Source organism: Amphiura filiformis, chromosome 8, assembly GCF_039555335.1.
Source record: "Amphiura filiformis chromosome 8, Afil_fr2py, whole genome shotgun sequence".
Lineage (NCBI taxonomy): Eukaryota > Metazoa > Echinodermata > Ophiuroidea > Amphilepidida > Amphiuridae > Amphiura > Amphiura filiformis.
Genome location: NC_092635.1, coordinates 68913777 through 68930199, shown reverse-complemented (window position 1 = coordinate 68930199; position 16423 = coordinate 68913777). Strand labels below are relative to the sequence as shown.

Sequence of the window (16423 nt, the reverse complement as noted above, 5' to 3'; positions counted from 1 at the left end):
CACCCTTTTTCAATGACTATAATTTCAAACACCCCTTTTCAATGACACTAAATATTGACATAAAATTACTGGATTTTCTCATGTACCCCTTTTATCCAAATTTCGTGGACAGTGCAAATTAAATACCCCCTATTATTGTGTTGATTTCACGGTCAAATTTTGCGGACAGTCCAATTTAAATACCCCCTATGTTGCCAATTTCGCAGTCCTTGCTACTGGAAAAAAAATTACCCCCTTTCCGACTCCGTGCTATTTGGTATTTTGGTGTATGTAACTCTCATGGTTGCCAATTTTGGGTTGAGTTGGGGGCCGGGGGTTAAAGTGTATGAAACATTAACATCAAAATAAAAAAGGATAATACAAAAATTAAGTGCTTTAGGCCACGGGAAAAAAAAACAGTTTTACAGGCCTAGCCAACCCAGATGTTGCATTTTGGGAGTTTTTTTTTTACTTTTGTCTAAAATCATGTAAAATCTGCCATTTTGGGTCAAAATTTATTGAATTTGACTGAAATATTTTGAAAAAAAAAAACTCAGAACATTTTTCAAAATTACCAAATTTTTGCTAATTTTTCATGAACAGATATTTAGGGGTCATTTTAGCATCCACCGACTACTTTAAAAATCCATCTGCCTGTAAAACAGGGTGTGTTTTTGTGTCATCTAACTGATATTTTTATGTAAATATTGATCAGTTTTAAAATGAACAAAATGAGTTGTGAAATAGCCTAAAATACTCTTGGAAATGCATGACAAAATTTCATCTTTGAAACAATGTTGATTCAACATTGAAATGCCCACCTGTACCCACTGGGAATCTTGATATGCCTCCAAGAGCTAGAAAGTGGGATCCATACTTTGTGCCAAATATGGGACCCATTTGATATTATATACCCAAGGCTCAGAAAATTTGGGCTCAAAATTAATAAATGCATAACACACGTTTGAAAAATTTTCTTAGTGATTGTTTGTTTTGGGTAATTTGGCTTAAAATTCTCAAAATTGGCTAAATTTGGCCGCAATTCTTTGGTTGATGTGTACAAATTTATGCTTTGCAAGAATGATGAATTTTGTACTTTTCTGTACCTATAGCTTTTGCAGTATTGGTAGCATTTGGCATCCATCCAGTGCTAAACCTAGCTAGATTCTTACACAGACCAAACCAAACATCAAGATGTCTGCCAAAGCTATCAATGAGGTGACAGGCAAGAACCTGCTACAGAAACATCTCAAATATGGAGGTACAGCTGAGAATTGTGTCGCTGTGGTCACTGAGGGTGTCAACTGGGATGAGTTAACAGCACAGAACCCATGGCTACTTACTGAGGTAAGGTCATTGCACTATGATACGAACTGATCCAATCAGAGTGAAGTCGGCAATAGTGAAATAATAGAGATATAGGCAATAATAAAAGGAGCAATTTAAAAAATATAAGAAAATGGACATAAAAACTTTGCAACCAAGTATGCCAGGGATTTCAGCAACAGGAATTAAGTTTAGGTGCTGAGCAAGTTATAAGGGGTGATGCAATAATTATGTACCCCAGGGTGGTGAATTATAGGGGGGGCAAAGATTTTTGGCAGGCCAAAAGGGGGTGGGGCAAGCATTTTTTGGCAGGTCGAAAGGGGGGTCAGTCGATTTTTGGCAGGTCAAAAGGGGGGGGCAAGCGATTTTTGGTACAGATATTTTGGGCCCTGTTTCTATACACCCTAAAAAGGTGTAGTAAAACGTTAGGAACAAGTTCAAATGTGCAAAATTTCCTGCTTGCTGCACTCGCATTAATATATGATAAGACAATATAAGGTTCAAATTCGGGATCTCCAAAATCTTGCATGTGTAAAGGAGGGGGGGGCAAAGATTTTTTGGCATATCAAAAGGGGGGCAAAGGCTTTTTGGCACGTCAAAATTGGTGGGGAAGTTTTTTGGCATGGCCAAAGGTAGACTATGGACTTTCAATTTTAAACGGGATTTTGAACGGGCAAAGTCCCTAACATTCACACAGTCAATCATACTTGTTTATCAATCAAATTTAACCGCAAACAAATACAAGACGCATTCATGCACTTATTGACGCGTTCATGCAATTACACAACACAAAGGCGGGGTAGGCCACATACTTGTGTACCATGTAGTTATTAATGGTAATGACAGGTACCCGGAGGATTTAAACCATAACGAGATCGGGGCGACCAATCACAAGCCAGATTCATTTAAAGATGCATTACATCATGGCCAATTTTAGTAGGCCAGATTTCCGACAATCTCATCCATAGAAGCTCATAGACAGCCGTGTTAAGCATCTCTGACCGCAATCCAAAGTCAGTAGTCCACTTGGGAAGCTAACAAACAGAGGGAGTAGGGTGACTGAAAAGAACAGATGTGAAAATCTATCAATTGTACACACATGAATTAAATAAGAGTTTTAAGCTTAAATACAATATCCAGAGTATGCACAATGGGCAAGTGGACTACGGGGTAGTCTAGGCCAAAGGGGGAGGGGGGCAAGCAATTTTTGGCAGACCATTTTGAGAATTCAACACACCGGGGTACACATAATTATTGCACAGCCCCTTAATAAATGGCAGTAATTTAATTTTCAAAATTTCTTTTTCTTTTTTTTTGGTTATATTTTTTACTGGTCGGTACCCTAGTTTTCAGAGCCGCACATAAAATTACTTCCTTCATGACTCAATTTAAAAAAAAAAATTTCAGGGTGTTTAAACAAGTAGACTGGGACTGGGCCACTGGGGGTGTAAGTATTATTACAAGTTGATAGGTAATTGTCAAATTTGATTGCCAATTGAGGGAGCAAAATTAGCCATACTAATAGGGCCTTTTGAACATGCTATACCCGAGAACCGTTAAAATCCAATGACGTTCCACCCAAACGGTCACAAGGGTGGAGTTCTAGGTAGCAGTTCTGTAGGGTATATTGGGTTCTTTTTAGGGATTGCCAATTCAAAAGGCCCTATAGGGTACAAGTAAAAAGACATATGAACAGTATCAATGTACTATAATCATAAACCATATTGTAATATTTGCTGAGGAGGATGCCCTCAGTATTTTTAAAAATTCTGTTTTTTACATGATTGTAATACACTTTAGTAACATATTTTTATGTGCTTATTATAAAAATATGATTTTTATGTTTAATGTGAAAATGAAATGAAATCAATGAGAGGCCAGTTTGTATACCCTTTTCCACAAAATATACATACATTGTAAGATGCAACTCAAGATAGAAGTCTCTTTCATAATGATCCCTAAGACACTGCACTATACCCGGGGCAGCACTATGGCATGTTGAGTAGACTGAACCCATTGTAATCTACAAACTGCATGCAATGTTACTAATGTGTTTATGCTTGTTACTGGCGACTGAATAACATTACTTTAAAACATGAATGAAATACATGCTTTTAAAAAATGCCAGATTTTAGAAAATATCTGCGCACAACTTTAGTCACAAACCGACTTACAAATTAAGTCACAACTTCCAAATGAGCTCAAATTTGTGTTTTTGCAGGCCACAGTGCAAGGGTTATATGCTCAAATATGTATAAATTGCATAAGTTTTGCAATTCCAATTAGCTGGCTAGCAATATATGTATATGAAAAAACAACACCACATTTTTCTTGAGCAATAATCTACCCAAAATTTGTTAAAATCATGGAATACTGATGCTGAACTACAAAATGTAGGTTTTTTACAAAAACATTGCAGTTATCTCTGTTTCTCTAATATGAATAAATGAATAATGAGATTCGTAATGTGTGCTCGATTTGGAACTTTTGCCCAACTTATGTACGTAGTCCTGCACATCATATTGCTGATCAAAGGGACCTGTGGGTTCATTATACCGCCTGGCCATAATGGCCCTCGTCGGCAGTTCGCAGTTTGTGAACAGGGCTAGTTGTACATTTTTTTTAAAATTGCAAATCATAATGATTGTTTGAAATTATTCAATTCAATTCAAAGTAGTTTTTTGCTTTTCAATCTTACATAGCAATCACATAGTACCAAGGCACATGATAACAATGTAATAATAGTAAATTATAAATAATAAATAAGATACAGTATAATGTAATTATATAAACACAATAAAATTTGTAAGATTGTACACTCAATATGAGTTGGATATTAAATAAACTATGATTTTACAAAATATATTTATTTTATATTATATGTAAGTGACGTATTCCAACAAATGCAATATATATCCAATGTTATAAAGAAGATTTGTATCGTAGACAATATTTTTCTCCCTAAATATTTGCCACCTTGCAAATAACCTTTTCCAATGCAACATTTAACCTCTTACCTGCTGAAATATAAGAGATATTGATACACACACCAAACCAATAAACACAATATTTAGATATCAACATAAACATGAGGATTGAATCAGCAAGTAGAAAACATGTCAAATTCTTTATAAAACTTAAAACAAGACAATAACAAAATTCATTTTGTAAAAGAAAAATGGAAGAAATGATACACTGAATCTAAAATTCATATTGTACATCATGGGTGCTATGTGATTAAATAAAATTGAACTGCTGCGAGAGTCAAGAACTGACACTCCAATCTTATTATAGGCTTTCCTGTATATTACAGATGATATGCGCACACAGGACCCTGTGGCAATGTGTGCTACAGTCACGACGGGATTTACCAGCCAGGAAAATTATCGTAACAAAATTAGACTTCTTGCTCCGCTTAGGTGAACTGGTCGTGTCGGAAGGAATTATACGTAATTGTGTTGGCCTTGTGGGGTTTCAATTTTAGAAGGTGGTTAAATTGTATAATTATTCTTTTTCTGTTACAATTGAAAAAGCCCCACATTTGGATCTGCCCCAATTCTTTGAGCCTCAAACTCTGGCAAGTGTAGCTCTCATCAAGCTCAAAGTTGGAAACAAATTTGGAATTTTTTTAGCTCCACAACTTATAATTTGGCCCTAATTTCGGTAATATCAAGCACCTATTTTGCCCGAAAGTCAGTTCTTAGTTCCGAAAGTTTGATGCTCCTTGCCACACACGCCTACCAAAATTTATGTTGAGTGCCCCCCTCCCACGGGCAAATTACCCCTCCTTGTGCTTTGATATATTTCACATAAAATACAAATCTTAAATTTAGAAATTTGACAGATTTTATGGAATATGGTACATGAGTACATGTGTACATGTAGGTATCTTTTAAAGGACTTGTTTGTTTGTTTGTTTGTTTGTTTACCCAGGTTGGTCCGTGAGGAACACATGCTAATCCATGGAAAACCATGGACCGTTCCAAGCTCATACAAATGCACAAGCCTGGATAGCCAGTGTAGGCTAATATATGCATGCTGGCCTAGATAGCTTTGATAAACAAAGCAAGAAATGGAAGAAAATAGCTAGGAAAAAGAGAAAAGAGAGAAGGACACTCCCAAACACAATTGTACAATTTTACTCTTAGCCCTTACTTCGTGAGAAAGGAAACTGGAATTCCAATCTCAGGCCCCGATGCAAAGGCTTTTTTATGTATGTTCCACATTATGCAGGAACAGGCCACACATTCTTGAACAATTCTTGGGTATTCATTTATCATGGCACTGCTTATGAAACATGAGTGGTTTTAAATGATGACCTGGTTAGATGCATGCACATGGTAACGGGGAAATTGATAGCAAATACTCCATTTGGCTATAAAAGTGAGAACTCAATTACAAATAATGTGTCGCAGGTATTGCGACGAGAGCTGCTAATACACACACAAATCATCAGCAAACAGATTCAATCTCTCTTTTTTAAGGTGGTACTACACCCCCTAATACATTTTCTGACTTATTTTGCATTTTTCCCAAAAAATAACCTACACACTGGTAACAAAAACATCTACGTATATTATCGGGACAAGGGATCCAATTACTTCACTGAAATTTCAGTGATTCAAGACAAGTGGTTCATTATGTATGTTAAGAAATGAGATACATTCTAGTGGTACCTCTTTTTGTATCATAAATAACTACCGCTTGTCTTGAGTCACTGAAATTCCAGTGTAGTAACTGGATTCCTTGCCCCTATAATATACATAACTTTTGTTACCAATACCAGTGTGTTATTATTTTTTGAGAAAAATGCAAAAATAGTCACAAATTTATCAAGGGGTGTAGTACCACCTTAATAACCTTATGAGACAACTATTATGCAGCACACAAAAGGTTAACTTCCACAAACTGCACTTTGCTGCTGTTGAATAATACTACATTAACATCACTCCCATCTTGTTTTTCAAAATTTGTAAAACAAAACATCCACCATTGCATCGGTGTGCTCTCAAGATTCCTGTCTACATGCATGTATACCCGTTCCTCTTGACAGCACGGAAAAAAGCCAAACAGAAGTGAAATTATCATATTATGTTTCCCTGTTAGCTAGGAGCACTTTCTATCCTGTGTTTCACCGCTGTCAACATCTCTCTCGCTCTCTCTTTCTCTGGCTGACTCTCTCTCCCTATCAGGATATGTTCCAAGCAAATACAAGTCACTGATATGACATTTAAATGCATCATTCAAGGAGTTGACGAGATGCAGTTCGTGTGTTTCGCCCACTTGCGTAAATTTGGAATTACCTCAGTTAATTGAAAATATTTTGCAGTGTGAAATTTTGCATGAAAGGGTTTGAAGCTGGGGTATAAACTTATTCAAGAATTACCACACTGTTTTTACAAGCAGTATCAAACTTGTGTTAAACAAATTTGACTAACCTCCATAAACAACACAATGAAATCAATATATCAAAAGAATAATTTAGTGTGAAACAGGTAGTTGAAAGGTTAACACTGATGTTTCTTTTGTACCGTGGGGTTTGCAGCGGGATTTTGGAAAGCAAATTGTTTACATCAGAAGAAATTGAATATTATTGAAGTACTATGATCCCGGGGTCACTCCCATTGTGGCCTGTACACCATCCGCGATAATGAAAACGCGTAAAAGGGTCAAGTTGTGGGTAGGCACGATACGCCAGTATCGCGTTTAGGGTGTCAAAAACATGAAAAATTGGAAAAAAGGGTAGCAAAATTGCAATTTCTAAATACGCGGAAATGAAATTTAGGGTATGAAATTTGATGTTAGGAATGAAATCCCTGTTTAGGGTGTCGCTTTAGCCAAGGGTTAAATCCTTGTTTAGGTGCTTTTCAAAAGTTGATTATCGCGGATGGTGTACAGGCCACAATGGGAGTGACCCCCGGGACTATGATGACATTAAGTGTGTGTATAGGTGAGAACTGAGACATAGGACTGCATCTATGCTGGTATTAATGATTATAATTATCTAATGTGATCAAGCTAAATTTGTCTGATGTCAATCAAAATCAAAATTCAGTTAGATAAGCCATTTGCAGAGCTTTATTTTGCTGAAAACCCATCATAATTAGACTTACGGTTCTAGAGACATGGCCTATCTTTGAATTAATTTTTCTCAACCTGATTAAGCATAATTCATAGAGTGTGAAATTAGTAATTTGAAGGGAATGCTTGATACCGTCACTTTGTAGTTATCATCTAGAATTATTATAATTTACTTCATACAATATTTTAATGTACCGGTATGTGTAATCGGAAAAAAGAAATAATAATCTGCCATTGTTTTAAGAATGAAATAATTTACCATTTTATAACAAGTATGGGCTGGTAAGGAACATGTAAAAATAGTTTTTTTGTGTGGACTCACTTGCAAGTCATAAATATTCACAATTTTCTCTGGAAGTCTTTTGAAGGTCATTTGAAACAAAACACAGATGAAGTCTAAGTGAAAGGATGCATTCTGTAGTGGTTTGTTTGTTTGTTTGTTTGTTTGTTTGTTTGTTTGTTTATTTGTTTGTTTATAAGGAGGAGATAGGCTTAGGTCCTGATAGGTTAAAGAAAATACCGTTTTGTCTCCATTTTTGTTCGTTGATTGTTTACTTGTTTGTTTGTTTGTTTGTTTGCTATTGGGTTATTTCAGTTGAAATTAACATAAATGGAAGACATGAACTTAATCTTCCACACATTCTACCACACCTGAATGGATGACTCTGTTTAAAATCGACACCCCCTGTGTGGGAGAGATGTCTTAGGTGCAGCGTTCGAAATTTTGGTTGTCCGTTCGCCCGGGACAACTGAAATAAACATAAATACTGATTCAGTTGTTCACCGGACAACCATAAATCTGTAGCCAAAAGTCACCTTTGTAGGCCTACGGACAACAAAAACTTAGACGGACAACCAGAAATTTATTTTTCCTTAATTCGAACACTGCTTAGGTGTACATGTATGGGTTTCAACTGGAACTTACCCATTTGTTGTAACAATGTTTCATGTGGCTAATAATGAAATAAATTATTTACTATTAGGAATATGCATCGGAATCATCATCAGCTCATCATTAATATCTGATCATGAGGAAGATGCATGGTGTCAGATTTTTGCAAATCTGTCAATGTCATTGGTTTGTCCTGTCAGGTCACGCATATCTGAGAATTGCACAATATGATCAGTGACTATTTGTAATAATTCTGTATGCGTAGATTGATAGTAACATTTACTTTACCTAAATAGAACAAAAGAGTTTAAATCTGGTGTTTGGTTATCTGGTTTATTTACTCAAAAGACTGAATCGTATAGTCTGACTAGATACCGCAGGTCTGGCCATGTGGTCAGACCATGTGGAGTAAGCATTAGACTATAAATATAGCAAGATCGTATCCAAAATAGAAATTTATATATATGCCCTTGTGAAAAATAGAATAAAGTTTTAATTAGAAAGGTCTGACAAAAATAATTTGTGTACACAGAAGATTAGATAAGGCATACACATGTATCCAAATAAGGCATAGCATACAAATATGTTTCCATTTATTTGGGTTTTTTTTTTTATCAAATTGAAGTACTATTTGCATCACATTATTGATAAGCAGATACGTAGGCCTACACATTGCCACATATATATTGATAGTCCAGAAACTAGCTCTCAGATCTTTCAGGCATGTTCGCAAAAGATTATCTTTTTTATTTTCGCAAATGTTAGTTTTTACACAGTTATACCACATGCTTGAGTTAGACTTTGAGGACACTTTTTGTTTGGTCCTTAGCATTTGCAATTTCTTGCAAGAACTTGTGAATATTAAGAAAAGACAACATTGTCTGCGTAAACAGGACTATTTACAATCTACACCCTTCGTATGGGAGATTAAGGTTATGTCTTCCAGAGGGGTGAAGGGCTTTCAACTGTAACAGCTTGATGGATGCTCTGCCAGACTTAAAAGAGAAATCTAGAAAGTCTAGACATTTTGGCATCTCCTGGGAAATGTTACTTTCTCAAATAAGGAATATACACAAAATTGTGGAAAGAGGTATATTTTTTGGAACTTTGGATCTTCTTGAGAATGAATGTTTTACTAAAGGTGATAAATTTGCCTCCCATTTTGTGCTCACAATCCTAAGTGAATACCAATTACCAAATTAAGCAGAGCATCCATCGAGCTGTTACAGTTGAAAGCCCTACACCCCCTCTGGAAGACATAACCGTAATCTCCCATACAAATAGTGTAGATTTCAAATGGAATCTTCCATTCAGGTAACCCCATTTGAAATCTACACTCCCTATGTGGGAGATTAAGGTCATGTCTTCCACAGAAGGTGTATGGATTTCAACTGGAATAGTCCATACAGCTGTCTGTAACCTACTCAGTCATATTATGGATGCTAGTAAGCCAGAGTTACCAATTAGGATTGATTTTCTAAGGTGGTTCAGTAAAGATACCTGTGTGGGAGATTAAGGTTATGTCTTCTACAGAGGGTATATGGATGTCAACTGGAATAGCCCATTAATACAGCTGTCTGTAACCTACTCAGTCATATTATGGATGCTAGCAAGCCAGAGTTACCAATTAGGATTGATTTTCTAAGGTGGTTCAGTTACGATGCTCAGTCCGTGTGATTGTCTTTACCAAGGGTACTCAGCGATAAAATTGATCCGCCTCACGACCTGTAAGAGCGCAAAGTGCCATTTGCAATTTTGCATGACAGGCTCAGGCTATGAGGGGAGCTTGGTTATGTAGCTGTGCATGCCAGGTGTTTATTTAGTGATTCTGATACATGCATCATACCTGAACAACACAGGGAAAACAGATTTCAGCGGCATATTTATGAATAGGCCATGAAATTTATTGTAAAATGAATTATGATCCAGCATATTACATTCAATACAAGCGTTTATTTAGAATGCGGAATACGGACATAAAACTGATTTATATGAATAAATGAGTGACAGATTTACAGGACCGTTAAAATTGATCATAAATTAAATATTAATCATTGATTATTGCCCTGAAAATCCTCTCGATGTGAGAAAAATTCTGTTCAAACTATGTGATGAGTTCTTTTTTAAGGTTGGCCATGGAAAGCATCTGTAGTCAAAAAGAGTCCACCTGTCATTTGTATATAATCATTTTTAGAATGGTTCCCTTGTTTGCTTCAAAATATATTTTTTTTACCAAATGAAATAAATTTCTTTTCAAAGTGATTTTGAACCCCTCAGAATTAATTCAAGAAATAATTTGTAATAAATCTTTTTTGTCTGCTCTATAATTGCAATACCTGGGGGGCACTCAACTTAAATTTGGGTATGGGTGTGCAGCGCAGAGCGCCAAACTTTGGGAACTAAGAACTGATTTTTAATCAAAATAGGGGCTTGATGAACTGAAATTTCAACATTTTTGTGGGGATCTGTGAAATAAATTGGGCCAAATTACAGGCTTTTGAGCTAAAAAAAATCAAATTTGAACTATAAAAGAGCTACAATTGTCAGAGTTTAAGGCTCAATGAACTGGAACATTCAATGCAAATGTGGGTTTTAAGGAACTGCCAGAGAGCCTGAAAAAGGGACCCTTGAGTGCCGCACATACCTGTACCACCTTTACATGTGAGTGAGCCCCTAGGTTGCAATGGTTTAAAATTACTTTTGAACACTGCAAAGTAGTTATTCCTAATACATTTTACCTTTATATTGAAGGGTGTACATGCAGTGAATTAATCAGTATGAATATTCAAACATGTTCCTGTTTGAAAAATGGTGCCTGTCATCTGTTATTAAGTAAGAGAACTCTGTAGAGATAGTAGCGATAAATCATAGCGCAATTTTTTGCCACTACCTCTAATTGCGAAGGGTTTTCCAATTCCAAATTGCAAACACAATGTGAAAATCAGATACAAGGAAAGCAAGTAAGTAATATAAGCACTCAAATACACAAGCACGCACAGACAAATACATGTATTACCAAACATCCCCCATAGGGAGGAAATTGAGAAAGAGAAGAGCACACAGGATATGTGTATTTGATTATCAAAGTTGTACGACAGCAAGGCGAGAGGTTTGTTCCTTCTGATGCAATCATTTAGAAAAACAGGTTGCGATCAATCAACAGAAATTATTGCACCTGCCCCATTTGCTGAAAATATTTTGACTTTATGAATAGTTTTATTTTATAGAGTGATGTTGAGGGATTACTAAATAATATTCTGATGTGTACCGAATACCGATATAAATTGTCGTTCAATATAATTTTTCGTTTCATGTACTTTGATAATCCATCAAACAGTCATCTAACCCTAACCCGCCAGGGGCTTTTTGGCGACGGGAAGGGAAAGAAGGAAGGAATAAAGAGAGAAAACAAAGAAAGAAGTTGTTTGCTCCGGGTGAGATTCAAACCCAAGACCCCTCGCATGCCAACCACGTACTGGCTCGGCAACACTTTGCCATGGGTCTTGGGCTTCACTGGCCAGTGAAACCGTGCCTATCACTTAGGGCGATTGCGTCATCACACCACGTGGGATGCACGCACGAACAGCGCATACCGTATTTCGTCAAATAGTCGCCCCCCTCAAATAAACGCTTCCCACCACTTTTTTTCAACCAAGATGTTTCAAAATGCAGATATTTCCATGCTATCTTGTGTAGTAAGCTTACCAAGTTGCGCACATGGTCGATAATACTCAATAGCGTCAATAATTGGCGAAAATCTGGATCAGAAACCCGGAAGTGATCCAGAGGTCAGTGTTTCTAGTTCATAGTTCGTCATTTCAGCATGTGTTTTTAGTTTACCTAATGATTTTAACGGGAATTATCGTTCTAAAATTGACCTTGAATACCCCCCCCCCCTTGGGGGGGGGGGGGGTATCAAGTAGTATTTTGTAGTACTCAGGCGTGTTAGGGTTAAACAAAATAAGACCAAATAAATTTTGGAAGTGCCAGAGATTTGGATCATTAGCAGCCATGTTTTGAGTTATCAAGACTGTAGTTTTATCTCTCGAATGCAAAGTTTGTGTTCATGAAAGGGGGCTGTCATTTTCTTTGGAGGGCAGTCTATGAATATACTGGGGGTCATAGTTTTTTAAACAAAAATAGGGGGGTCATAATTTTTTCAGCTAAAATAGGGGGGGTCATAATATTATCAAAGGCTTGTAACTATTATGTCATTTAAAATATTGACCAAAATAGCAGTTACAATGACATTTTCCTGTACTACACATGCATTCAAAAGCGGAACAAATTTTACACATTTCCACACATAATTTGCTTAAGTCTGTGTTTGCGGAGTGGGGTCTTACAAATTTTCAACCCAAGATACAGGATCTCTGCTCGCTGACATATTCATTACCTCCCCCTTCCAAAGAAAATGGCACCCCTATTAGAAACTGAGTGTCCAGCACTCCCCTATTTTTTGATGTACATGTATGTGTAAGGTGGTCAAGACCCTATTATTTTATATTTTGCATAAAGACCCTTTCTATCTTGTTCATTGGCCAATCTTACAACAAAATGTACATGTACATGGGCTCTAACCTAAAGACCCCTTTTATGTTCAATATATTCTTATAATATATGTTAAGCCTGAGTTAGACTGTAAACTGTTATTGGAAATTGAATGATGCCAATATTGATGCCAATATAATATGAATGTGTATGTTTTGAAAATGAATTTTAATTGATTCAAATGTCTTTATGTGGCGACATTGAAGACAATCTCCCAGAAACTTGCGTCCTCTCTGCATTTTTTAGTGGACTTGTATTTTGTTATGAATCTTTAGGTTTATTTATTCTTAGTCAAATATTGCTTTGTTTTTGTATTGCCAATAATGTGGATGTTAAATCCAATTGATACATATTATAATCAATACGTGACAGCTGTGCCAACTCAGCAGTCCTGATAGTGTAAGCATTAATAGGTACTGCACCTTCTTGTACATGTATGGATGGATGTACAATTCATTATGAACCAAATTATCTCAATTTCAATGAATGTGATAATTACATTGTATATAGTGTACAATGCATTGATCAATGTTTTGAAAGTATTATATTTACTAGTATTACTTTGTTTGATCAGCTTATCATTGGTAAAAATTATTCAATTTTAAGTCTCAACTTACGCTTGCATAAATTCATGTGAGCGCAAATCGGTGTGACGTCAAATGACGAGTTCTCAGGTGTACCTGCAATGGCTTATGGGATTTACCGAAAAGGTGAATTAAAACAAAAGCCAAACAAACTATATCTTCAGTTAAAACTGAAATGACCATACTACCCTGGGCAGGGTTGTCACTAGACTGAATGTAGTGCCGGCTAAATTTCCATGATATTTGTCCAAAATACTCTCATGCGTCACTTTCCAGCTGTTTTTTAGGGTAAAAAGTACAATTTCTCTACTTTAGTGCCGGTTGGCAAGTCCTCATATTTCCTTGAGTGCCGGTTGGTCTGCCTGAGTGCTGGTTACTACCGACCGGCACCGACCAGTGTAGTGACAACCCTGACCCTGGGCTTGGTATAATCCCACATTATAATGTGATCAGGATTTGAATTGAATGCGATTATATAATGGATCTGTAACTGAAGATGGAAATAAAATTTGTTTTCTTCTTTCCTGCATAAATATTATGCGATATCTACTTGTAACACACAAGTTTTAAGATATACCCTGCACCACAGACAGAAACCAATCTAAATGGGATTTGTTGAGATTTACAATATTATGCAGGCAGTGATCATTTTCTCTGTACACACTCAATGTAGCTTAGCGCTACTAAGTATGTGACATTATCTGATCTATTCAGACCAAAGTCATACATTTTGACATTGAGTTATTACTATTTCTAACATGCTCAGTACCTACACTTTACTGGTATTAAAATCCCCACATTCATAGCATACTATTTGCAATGTTTTGAACTTTTTATATGCTCATTTTTGATGTTTTATTGTATTTTTTTCCTTACTTTGGACTATATCTCAGATTCATCTTGCCGACTTCGGTCTGATTTGATCACATCATGTCATATTATTTAATGGCCCTCATCCACTTGTTATTCCAGTAACAGTAAACCAACAGAGAAATGTAGGAAAAGTCCCTGTATACTATAGCTTGATGAGATTCACCAGACTGTATGTTTGATTTCCAGGGACCTGTTATAATGATTGTCTGTTTACTATGCAGTTATGTGTGGAAACACACTTGGGTCCTGATTGGACCAGACTTATGGAAATAGAGGGAGGAAGAGTAGAAGAAAGGAGACCATTCCCCATCCCTCAAAAAAATTAATTGAAACATGTCATCTGATCTAATCAGTTTTAGAAGAATTCCACAGTTAAAGACAAAAGTTAAATAAATGTTAGGATTTGACAACAGGTGCAAAATTTAATTTTAATGTTTGGGTGTTTTTTCATCAGCCATGTTTAATATCGTTTTTTATGTTTCTTTTGCATTGTAACAGCGCTTGGTAGTGAAGCCAGATCAACTGATCAAACGAAGAGGCAAATTGGGTTTAATCAAGGTGAATGTGGATTTAGATGGTGTCAAAGAATGGCTTACTACTAAACTGGGACAAGATATTGAGGTAGGTTAAACCCAGTGGGCACTATCGGCTGAATTATCAGTCACTTAAAACTACTGTGATTGGTTACAAATAAGTCTGTATCATATATTGAACCAATAAGAGATATGGTAAGAGTAGTGAATAGGGCTGAAAGGGATTACATTTTTGTAAGCTGAAAATTGCCAAGAGATCTACAAATTCTATTTTGATTGGTACTATTTGCACTATTTAACCGACTATATTGGAAAATGCCATACGGCCGGGCGGTTTCACAAGTTGCCGGCTCGATCATGTCATTCCTAATAAACTCAAACAGATTGTGACCTCGGGCAACCTGATGCATTGTTTTGAATGTGCTGTACATTCAGATTTGGATTCAGATTTTATTTTCCATGATCAAAGCAATGCATAGTACAAAAGATTGAGCAAGCACCTGTAATAGCTATAGATGTCCTCTTCAAGCTGTTGTGTGGAATAATAAGTGGTACCAGAAAGGATGTACATTATTATCGTTATGAGTTTGACAGACATCCGAAAAACATTGAATCTTACATTGAATCTTGATTCAAAAGCGTGATGTAGATCTATGATAATTTGAATTTTGATTAAGGTTCCTTTGTGCTTTTTAAAAGACCTAATTTGGAAATGTGCCATATCAAATTTACAGACCGTTTTTGTTTGATTTTGGGGAATTGTATTTACCCCGTCTGGTGTTGTATGATTTTGGGGCAGGAGGAGGGGGGGGGGGGGGGAATGAAAATTACACAAAAACAGGCTTATATGTCTTTCAGCCAAACCTGCCATATTGATTACTTTCAGTGTAATAATTATTCATAAATGAACTTCACAGACCTGTAATGAACTATGAAGTAAATATAACAGGTCAATAAAGCTCCTTAACGAGGATCGGTAATTATCTAATTAGTAATTACAGCCTACTTGTTGTGGTAAATCAATGAATGTGTGCTTGAATGCATTGGCTTTATAAGGGATAATCAGTCAGGTGTGTACATGATATGATGCACAATGGAATATGCTAATATAATATGCTAATTAATGAAAATATGTTAATTGCAACCAATGTAGATGTTTATTATACAGTAATGATAGACAAAAGTGATGCAAAAATGAAATAAAAATAAGTAAATTTTAATTTGAGGTAAAATGGAGTCCTTTGTTAAACAAGATATCGGTGATCAGAGATGAACTTGTATCATAAAACTAGTGAAGACCCACATGTGCATGGGAGTTGAACTACTGATTCAATACTTTTGATTTAAGCATGTACTAGTTGTGTTTGTGTAGTAAGCCAGAATCGCTTCTTATAATATCTGTGGCGGTTAACAGATGTTTGCTTTTAAACCTGATCATTTTTTCTGTAAAAACTTAATCTGTACTTTTCAAATGTCACCATCTTTAAAAGAAATGTTTGAACATTTTACTCCTGATTTGAATGAGTGAGTGAAAAAGTGAGAGTGTGAGTGAGCAAATTCATGCATTTATGAGTGCCTGATTGGTGAGTGAGTGTGCGGATAGG

At 36.1% G+C, this 16423-nt stretch overlaps 1 protein-coding gene across 1 annotated transcript in view; it reads left to right on the top strand.

Annotated features, from left to right (window-relative positions):
* The window catches only part of LOC140159390 (ATP-citrate synthase-like), a 60724-nt gene that overhangs the window by 645 nt on the left and 43656 nt on the right, over positions 1 to 16423 (top strand). The window contains exons 2-3 of the mRNA XM_072182847.1: positions 1092 to 1326; positions 14785 to 14907. Coding sequence (XP_072038948.1) covers positions 1174 to 1326; positions 14785 to 14907 — 276 coding nt within the window. The 5' untranslated portion in view covers positions 1092 to 1173. The remainder of the gene's footprint in view (positions 1 to 1091; positions 1327 to 14784; positions 14908 to 16423) is intronic.